Here is a 9,767-nt window from a genome sequence, read left to right as displayed (position 1 = left end):
TTGTGTCCACACTGCAGATAAAAATGCCAAAATTTGGATTTTTTTTCCCACACGTTATGTAAGAGTTAGAAAAACAATATCACTGGGAGCTGTCAGTTCAGCCAAATGTCAAAGTCATAGTGTCAGATATGTTCAAAGCAAGCAAGATCAGTATGCAAAAACTATACATTTTAAATAGTGTGTGTACCAACTTCTGTGCAAATGTAATGATTTATAAGAACGTTTTAATAGTGTTAAAATAAAAAATAAGACTGTACAAATCCTGTGGCAGAAAGTTGACGTGTGATAGATATATTTAATGCCTATCTATTAATAATTTCACACAATTTTTTAAAAAAACTTAAATTCACAAAAGGAATATAAGATTCATGAAGGATCTGCAGGAATCATGTCTGAAATTTCATAAAAACTCTCTCTTTTCTGTCTTTTATTATGTTGGCCTGCAGTGTGAACACAGCCTGTGGACATTTTTTTATTTTACGTTTTTTTACAGTCCCTGAGCCAAACTTATCTCTGTGGCTGTGGTCGCGCAGCCGTTAACTCCTTAGTTGTCTGTGACTGTTAAGGAGTCACCACTTCACACATGACGAGCAGTTGAGATGATCCTTTGCGGTGTTAGTGTATCCAGACAGGACGAGGGAGCCCGGGTCTCGCTCTGTCACCGGGCTCTCCTCGTTGTTCAGGATGTGCTCTACCAAGCAGCGCGCTGCCTCTTCAATGTTTGTGTTTTCCTGTGAGGGGGAAAAAAAAAAAACTTCTGAAGGAATTATGTACTTTTGAGCCACACTAGTGAAACTGTTTCATGAAAGGCAGTGTTGGTCGGTCAGTCCAGGCTGAAATGTATCATCAATGGATTTGCCTTGATTTTGCCACAGTCACAGACTTTTCATGTAGTGCCACCATGAGGCTGACATTACCATTACTTCTCAGGTCATATTGAAACGCAGTGGAACAGAAGCACAACAGACTCAAAAATGTCAGTTAAATAACGCCAGGTAAACAGGAATGGCTTGTTTGCACTGTACTAATGTCACATTACATGATTTCTGGGTGCAGAGGTTCAGTCATAAATGTCTACTGTAGCTCTGATCACTGTCAAAACAGAAAATGCAGCGTATCAAAAACACTGATTTTGACTTTATTGCCTGTTTTTCATTCTGGCAGTGCACACCAAACTAATGAGAAGCTGGGATGTCACACACTGTTATAAACACTCAGTAATTCTTTGTGTGCTGAACTGTCTGACCTGTCTGCCAGGCTTTCGTGTGCACCAACTACACTACTATCTCTGACTTGCACTCTGGTGTGTAACTCATTAGACAGGCTCCGAATGAGAGGAAAAAACAGAGGGCTAATTCGCACCAGACTGCAGACATTCCTCTATTTGTCTCATCAAGTAATGTTCTCTGACTTTTAGCGTCTGCTCTGAAACGTCACACGGGAATTTTCAGACTCATTTCTTTGGACAGTGGACTTCTGCTGTAATGACTTTGCTGCTGTTTTAGTGTGCCAAATATATCGTTAACCCAAATGTGCTAATTGAATATGGAACAGATGACTGTGATTTGATTTAGTTACAAATTAAGTCTTTCAGTCTTTGCCTCAAGTCAAAACACTTTCCATCAAAATAGTGTTCATGTCATTCGGGGGTAAATCAAACAAGACCTATAAGCATTTATACTGCAGACCGACATTTGCATAAAAATCTCTAGTACATCATATTATCGGTGGAAAATGTTACTACAGCATCAATCTAACTCTGAATGTCTTTCCCTCTGATTAGATTTCTTCAAGAAGCTGCAGTAATTGCCTCCAAAATCACATGTCCCTCGTCTCCCCCCCTCGTACCTTTGCCGAGGTCTCGAACCAGCCAACGAAGCCGTTCTCCCTGCAGAAGGAGTCGAGTTTAGGCTGCTGGGAAGCCAGCTGGTCTGACTTGTTGGCCAAGAGTACAGCTGGAACACGCCTCCCATGGTTCAGGGTCACCTTAGGAAAGAAGAGAGACGGGTTACATGATGGTTGTAGAAATGGTGCCATCATATAACTTACGTCTTTGTCTTTAGGTATGTATTTAATGCCACCCAACCACATCTGAAGGCAGAAGTTTTTGTGTCAGTTTCAGAAAGTTCAACAACTTGGAGGCAGCAGAATTGAGCTGTGAACACAACACTGACACATTTCCTTTTGCTTTTTTGTTATCCGTGACATTATCGCCATTTGAAAGATTATTTTTTCCATCTCTCTTCACCTTTACAGGTTACAGATGCTAATCGAACATTTGACTAGAAGTGTGTTTAAAGCACAGTGACATCTTGAACACTTGTGACATACTTCCTGTCATAGTTTCTTTAACCTCTCACGTCTTCTCAGTAACACAGCAGACTTAATTAAGTCCTCTACTTTTATAGAGCCCTGACCTTTGGAGCGGCCAGCACACAACTGTACCTCAAAGAATTGTTAGATCATTTCTGAGCATGTTCTCATTTTCAATTTTTCCCTACAGTTAAAAAAATGAAAAATAATACTCTGCACTCTGAATATTTCTCTGACATTTTAGAAGTAGCATTAGTAATATAGTTGATCACTCTTGATTGAACAGGGCTACAGATGTTTCCTACAACCAATACACAATACTAAAGTCTTTAGTCGTTTTCTTAAGTTTTAATGATGCAACCCAGGTTCCCTTAGGAGGGACCGTACACTGAATCTGATGGTTTTATGAAGAGCTGGTGCAAACCAATCCAGCAGGCAACTAAAACAAGGAGCAGACTTTGAAACTGAATTCCTTAATAAAGATTAAGAACTTTTTTGCTTGTGCAAAAATTTGTTAGAGAGAAGGCCCCTCTACAAGCCTCTCTATCAGATATAGACCACAGGTGGTCTGACTCTGTGGAGCTCACAGAGCTGCCGTCTGACCTTGGAGTCCAGGTCATCCTTCCACTTTAGCACAGCGTCGAACGTGGAGGCCCGCGTCACGTCAAACACCACCAGAGCTCCCACTGCCTCCCGGTAATAGACACGAGTCATGTTCCCATAACGCTCCTGCCCTGGGAGGCATGGACAGCCATCAGACACACACACAAACACACACATTTAGGTAAAGACACATTTAAAAGTCTATAAAATTAAATCAAATTACAGCAAGGTTTAGTAGTGACAAATATAGGAGTGTAAGATTGTGTGCGCGTGTGTGTTTATTCAACAGTTGCCACCATCATGTGACTGATATTATGAGCAGGGGATAACTTGAGTCACAACCAGGCACAAGATCTACATTCCTCAACCAGGCATCAAATGACAGGGAGGGACCCAGACATGCAGTGGACAGACACACTTTCACTGGGCGTTCACATTACTCACTGCAAAAATCCCCATTTTGTCAAGTTACATTCATGTATGTTTATGTCAGTCATAAAAGTAAAAAAAGAGTAATTTTATCCTGCCATGTTGTTGTTTCAAGATATACTGGAAACCAGTCAATGTAATCTCACTGTACTGGTGTAAAACAAGACTTTTAGGTCTCACTAATAGACAGAATTCACTTGATAAGATGGGGATGTTTTGGAGCACGGTCCAGCAAAGTATTGTGTGTGTGCACATATTGTCCTAAAGCTCCTATTAAACTCATTTACAAAGATTATTTCCAGAAGTAGATTTAACAACTGGCACGTTTTCACAGCTGCTTAAGGTAAAACAAAAGCTTTTTGTTTCCAAAGATCCAGCAACAACAACAACACACACTCATTACAGAAAACGACTAATTGTTTTCTACAAGCAGAGCAGCACCTGTAAACGGGGATGTATGTGGTCTGATAAAGTTTGACAAACCTGCTATGTCCCACAGCTGTAGCCGGATTACAGTGTCATTGTCCCACTGCAGCACTTTCAGGGCGAAGTCCACCCCGATGGTGGCTCGGTAGTGCTGGGAGAAGATCTGATGGACGTACCGCTTGATGATGGACGTTTTTCCGACTCCCAAGTCCCCAATTACCAGGACTTTGAACAAAAGCTCCTGCTGCATGGCTGCAGCTCTGCAGAAAAAAAAAAAAACTCCTCAGAAGAACTATGGAAACTTTAAGAAAGATGCAGATCCTCGGGTATGACTGTAAAACTGTAAAGGCATCGACAGTAGAAAAAAAATCTTATAAGAAGGACATTTTCTCTCGTCTAAGAAAACGTTTCATGATCCAGTATCATTGAGATTTGCCAAAGAAGCGGTAAAGATGGTTTGTGATCGCTGCAGTCCTCCGCACATCTCACCCTGAATCAGTTTACTTGTCTTATTTCTCGGCTCCAGGGAGCTGCTTCGGTACAGCTGATTATACCCGATGGTGCGTTTCCGGGAATCGACGTAAACATCGGTTTCAGGCCGGAAAAGATTCTCAGGATCAACACCACAGTGTACATTTGCTCTGTTTGACGTGTAAGTTCACTTGAGTAGAAGTGTTGTAAATGCTCATTATGCAAAATGACCCATTTCAGTGTTCATAACTAGCTTTCTTTCAAAAATACAATGCAGTAGAAGTGCAAAGTTTATGACAAAAGTAGGATATACTAATGAAAAAAATCTTGGCTGCAGTTTTTTTTCCAGATATGTAAATTTGAAAGTGTGTATATTTATCTAGGTATATTTTATATAAAATATGTTGATTTTTGAGTGGGAGACTGTTTCGTTGGTTGTTGTCATATCTCCTAAAAAATATTAGATCGTAATAATTTGCAATTAAGAATTAATAAGAAAACTATTACAAACTTGAGAAAACATGTCTGCCTGTCAAGTCTTATTACACCTTATCGTCTTCATGTGCGCTCAGAGAGTTTTAATCGGACTTTTTTTTTTTTTTTTGTTCCTACAGCCTTTGAAGGCGGCAGCCTGAGGTCTGCTGCTGCGCCGCTGTGTGTGCAGTTACGGTAATGGTGCTGATGAGGGCGAGGAGGAGATGTGTGATGCTGCTGTGTCCTGCTGCCATTTCATCAGCGGATCATCACGGAAATATCAACGGTCCTGCTCAAATTAACCAGCAGCTGTGGGTTCACACACTCAACAGGCAGTTTTTATCTTTAAAAACGGGTCACACAGTGATGATAGACAGGAGGCCTGCCTAATAATATGATGTTATTGGCGGAGTGTTTCTGTAAGCAACAACACAACAGTCTGGAGGATCATTTTTTGGGAGACATAGTCATCGATATGGGGTTTGTTTTTTACACATACTGAGCTCTTAACTTTGAAGGTAGGTAATCATCTACTGATTTTATCTAACTACTGTCGCTGATCGTTACTCATTAAAGTAAATACTCCTAACTGGCATTAGACCAAGAGGGCTGGGCCTCATTATTTGTTGTGAAGTTGGTGGGCTCTCTTGTCATGGCTGTCACTGGAGGCCTCCCAGGAATCAGCGGTAAATATCAACTAACAGTCAAGTTTAGCAGCTATCTCCTCATCAAGCTTATTTTTGGCTAGCATCAAGGCCTCATTGTGTGTTACTGCTGCCAGTCTACGATCCACATGGGGGATGACTACGCCAATGTTTATTGAGGTGGAGAGGAGTGGCCTCCCCCTCTCTCCTTCCCCTCAAATTAGATCACCCAACTGTAAATCGCGTGGACACTGCTGAGATGATCTGAGCCTATTATTCTCTCCTCATGATAATCCAAGAATTATCCATGTGCTCAGCACAGTCTGTGGATTAATTGCACATTTCTGTTTCATCTCAATATAAAACCGGGAATCTACTTAAGCACATGCTTTGTTTCTAAAGCGGAGGGAGTCATTTTATTGTTGCTTTAAAGTGTGTTGAATCTAAGGTTTTAGTTACTGCTCCTTTCTTTCTTATAAAATGCTTGAATGTGTGGCAAAGGATGTCATGTTTATATTTTACGTAAGAAAGGTGTGATTTCCTGCTCTTTCATGTGTGGAAAATGATCTACAAAGGGAACATTAGCTCATATATTTATTTGTAGGCCTTGTTCAGGTTTTATATTTTGTAAAGACCAAAGACCAAAAAAAAAGCCACAACTTTGATAATTTCATTCATTTTTCAAGAAAAAAATTACTTTTTTTCCTGCTGATTTCTGCCTTTTAAATGTGAGGATCTGTTGCTTTTCTTTGTCATATATGGCAGTAAACTTAATATGTTTGTTGGTTGGACAAAACAAGATGTTTGAAGCCCTAATATGAATCACAGTGACTGAGTGATTTAATCTATTTTGCCATAGATTTTATTTTCACGAGACATGGAGACGATATGGCTTTATCAGTTTCGCCTGATCGTCATTGGAGACTCTACAGTCGGTAAGTCGTGTCTGATCCGGAGGTTCACTGAGGGCCGCTTCGCCCAGGTGTCAGACCCCACCGTGGGCGTGGACTTCTTCTCCCGTCTGGTGGAAATTGAGCCGGGCAAAAGGATCAAACTTCAAATCTGGGACACTGCAGGACAGGAGAGGTTCAGGTAAAGACTCTCTCTCACAGTTCTCTGGTGCTTCTCAGTTTACACTTAAAAAAAAAACCAAAAACAAAAAAACAATTATTTAGTCTTTTCGAAAAATGAAAGTACATGTTGATGTTTTTCTTTTTGACAAGTTACATCTTCAGTTGGAAGAGAGATTAATTAATGGATTGATGGTTTGATTTGTTGAAAATAAAGAAAATTTAGAATATTGCCAACCTTATCCTTTGCTATATTTAACATGTTTAGATATGTTAAACTTTGTCTCACTCATGTGTTTTTATCTATCTATCTATCTATCTATCTATCTATTAATCTATCCAGGTCTATCACCAGAGCCTATTACCGCAATTCAGTGGGTGGGCTCTTGCTCTTCGACATCACAAACCGCAGATCCTTCCAGAACGTCCACAACTGGCTGGAGGAGGCCCAGAGCCACGTCCAGCCGCACAGCATTGTCTTCTTGCTGGTGGGTCACAAGTGTGACCTGGAGGCCCAGCGTCAGGTGACCCAGCAGGAGGCAGAGAAGCTGGCAGGAGCCTACGGGATGCGCTACGTGGAGACATCAGCACGAGACGCCATCAACGTAGAGAAGGTGTGGATGTTATTTTAGCTTTTCTTCACATCAAAATTCTTGTCAATTAATTGTCTGTTAATTAACTAATAATTTAATTAAATAATAATAGTCATCCAGCTCTGATTTTGCTTCTGGTATTTACTTCAGGCCTTTGTGGATTTGACGAGGGACATCTTTGACCTAGTGCGGAGCGGGGACATCAAGATCCAGGATGGCTGGGAGGGCGTGAAAAGTGGATTTGTCCCCAACACCGTCCATTCCTCCGAGGAGGTCACCAAGGGCAGCCGACAGTGCTACTGCTGATTTACCTGGCAGCAGCATGTGGGGGTGACAGCTGGTAAATACTTCAGTGGACTCCATCTGAAGGAGATCTCTCTCTCTCTTTAGCCATGGCTGCACTGATGCCAGCCTTTTTTTGGGACTCATAAAACTTCCCTCCTGGGTTAACACACTTTACTTCTATACACAAGACATTGTTTTGTTTTTCAGGTGCCTGTCTATGGTTCTGTCCAAATTTAGGACACTTTATTGATGTTCCTAACAGGCGAAGTAGAAGCACAAGAAGCATCCAAACCCCGTGTCACTGTTCTGTGTGCATGTGTGTGTGATTGTATTAACCCTCAGCTCTTACCAACACTTCAGCTTTATTCCACGTTCTGGCCTTTCCTGATGTGTACAGTCATACTTCAATGGCCAGATGTGTTCTTGCTGCAAATCTCTAGAAGACTGAGACTGAATCAGTGTAGCGTTGATTATGCTCATGTTAATTTAAATCCAAATCAGCGATGCCAACACTGAGCCATGCTTCTTTATTTTCACACATAGTGCTCAGAATATACTGCAACCTTGTACAGACTATATCCAGTGAGAGAGATGAGGCAGAAGGAAAGCTTCACTGATTGTACTGCACTACAAATCCAAGTGGCTTAATACACGAAGAGAGCGGAGGATAACGAAAGTGAAATCACATTGAACCAAAGTTTGAGATACTGTCGTGTTTGTTTGTCTGAATGCTGGAGAATGAGTTTGCACAGTGGAACTGTCCAATGGTACATTTGCTGTTTACTGACAAGAAATTTACTGTAGCTGCTTACTGATAGCCATTATGGGTAGATCATAGCAAGGGGTTTTAACAGTATGGTAACCCGGTTCATGTTTACTACTGTGTTGGTTCACTGGTGAGTACAGGTAAAATATAACCATAAAGCCTTCTGTATGGAACCCCAGTGTGTTCAATATTAAATATAAAATATAAAAGAATAAATTAATAAAAAAACAATTTGTGAAATAATTGAAGAAATAATTAAAACTTCATTCTTCTGAAATATTATCTCATCATTCTTATTTATGTAATAAATAAAGTCAAGTTTCACTTGAGTTTATTTTTATTTGATTATAAATATTTTTATTTCACATGATATGAGGGACATTATGTTGTTATGCCGATGTTTGAGACTCTGATGACTCCACATCAAAACAAAGCTGGCAGCCTGCTGGGGCTAGCATAGTAAACATAGTTGCAACTTGGGAAAACAGATTAAAAAATGTTTTTTTTTTTTTTTCATCCAGATGGTTAGAAGAGTCTCCTAAAACTGGTTATCAGAAATCACAATCAAAACTGGTGTAACTACAAGTTTAGCCCTACTGCTAAACTTGTAGCTGCAACAAATTAAATAACATTTCATAATAGAAAAAAAAAATCCAAAACTTATTGTTTGATTTACACAGTTTATTTATGTGATTATTTGTTTCAAAATCAATTATTCATTTCTGTAATATTGAACACAGTGGGGCACCATACTTTTGGAACATGATATAATATGAATACAGATCCTGCTTTTAAATATTCCACAACACCTTCAGGTTATAATCTCTTCTCACACTTATGCCTACAACCCGTTTAAAGAATCAGTCACGTCCATATTTCTAACCAGTGCATGCCTCCATTTTAACTGAAATTTTCCAAAGAAAGAAAAGAACTTTTATTTTTGATATGATGTAAATAACTCAGTACCTACCTTCTGATGGAATCTCATCAGAAAGAGCGGAGTTAATGAAGCGTCTAGCTTGTTGCTTGGGGATGTGAAAAGATGTTAAGCACCATGACAAAGTGGAAAGTGAACAAAACAGGAATATTTGAACTTGACAACTGCGCAGATTTCAGTTCAGATTGACAGCATTTAAAATAATCCATTTCACAGCTGAGAAACAACTGAGTATTTATTTTAACTGTGCAGAGGAAGTGTGTCTTTCGAGTGCCTTTTGGAGGAATGATGCCTACAAACACACGCAGCCAGCTTCCTGTCCATAGATACAACTGCGTGTTTATCTTGTGAATATTAACATCTAAACTGTGAGGTGGAGGGAATCACATTGATATCACATTACACAACCTGTAAATAATTTATTTGAAACCAAACCCTGACAAAGTTGACTGTTCAATGTTGTTGTGACATCAGGTGTCATCAATAATAAATGCCTGGAAACATTAATAAAGATTTGCCTTGTGCAGAGACTGGGGGGTACACTGGTCTTTTTTTGCTGCTGAACTGGCTTTCAGGTGGGTAACTGAAAGTGATGGCTCATAGTTGGAAGTTAACAATTGATGTAATTCTGTATGTGATCACTAGAGGGTCGCACTGTGTGCTGAAAAGCTTTTTCAACACATTTCAACACATCATGATTTGTGGTTCTACCCTCAAATGAACTAACAATCAGATTATGATTGTGATATTACCAGA

The 9,767-nt window shown here is 39.9% G+C and overlaps 2 protein-coding genes across 2 annotated transcripts; one reads left to right on the top strand and one right to left on the bottom strand.

The window, feature by feature from the left end:
• Nucleotides 1-432: 432 nt before the first annotated feature.
• rab38c (RAB38c, member of RAS oncogene family) lies at nucleotides 433-4,240 on the bottom strand. Its single transcript, XM_041051004.1, has 4 exons — nucleotides 3,829-4,240; nucleotides 2,917-3,047; nucleotides 1,849-1,986; nucleotides 433-731 (listed from the first exon to the last, which is right to left on the bottom strand). The coding sequence occupies exons 1-4, from the start codon at nucleotides 4,019-4,021 to the stop codon at nucleotides 570-572; spliced, it is 624 nt and encodes a 207-aa protein (XP_040906938.1). The 5' UTR covers nucleotides 4,022-4,240; the 3' UTR covers nucleotides 433-569.
• A 1,994-nt stretch (nucleotides 4,241-6,234) lies between these two features.
• On the top strand, nucleotides 6,235-7,329 carry LOC121190587 (ras-related protein Rab-39B-like). The gene is made up of 3 exons (XM_041051439.1): nucleotides 6,235-6,452; nucleotides 6,774-7,044; nucleotides 7,174-7,329. The coding sequence occupies exons 1-3, from the start codon at nucleotides 6,238-6,240 to the stop codon at nucleotides 7,327-7,329; spliced, it is 642 nt and encodes a 213-aa protein (XP_040907373.1). The 5' UTR covers nucleotides 6,235-6,237.
• The last annotated feature ends 2,438 nt before the right edge of the window (nucleotides 7,330-9,767 follow it).

Source organism: Toxotes jaculatrix, chromosome 12 (genome assembly GCF_017976425.1).
Source record: "Toxotes jaculatrix isolate fToxJac2 chromosome 12, fToxJac2.pri, whole genome shotgun sequence".
Lineage (NCBI taxonomy): Eukaryota > Metazoa > Chordata > Actinopteri > Toxotidae > Toxotes > Toxotes jaculatrix.
This window is presented reverse-complemented; position numbering and strand designations above follow the sequence as displayed.

Excerpts from the sequence above, each read along its gene's own strand:
- rab38c (XM_041051004.1), bottom strand. The coding sequence starts at position 4,021 with ATGCAGCAGGAGCTTTTGTTCAAAGTCCTGGTAATTGGGGACTTGGGA. Across the intron at positions 1,987-2,916 it reads AGGATGACCTGGACTCCAAG|GTGACCCTGAACCATGGGAG; the intron begins GTCAGACGGCAG and ends TTCTTTCCTAAG. Across the intron at positions 732-1,848 it reads GGTTCGAGACCTCGGCAAAG|GAAAACACAAACATTGAAGA; the intron begins GTACGAGGGGGG and ends TCCCCCTCACAG.
- LOC121190587 (XM_041051439.1), top strand. The coding sequence starts at position 6,238 with ATGGAGACGATATGGCTTTATCAGTTTCGCCTGATCGTCATTGGAGAC. Across the intron at positions 6,453-6,773 it reads GCAGGACAGGAGAGGTTCAG|GTCTATCACCAGAGCCTATT; the intron begins GTAAAGACTCTC and ends TAATCTATCCAG. Across the intron at positions 7,045-7,173 it reads ACGCCATCAACGTAGAGAAG|GCCTTTGTGGATTTGACGAG; the intron begins GTGTGGATGTTA and ends TATTTACTTCAG.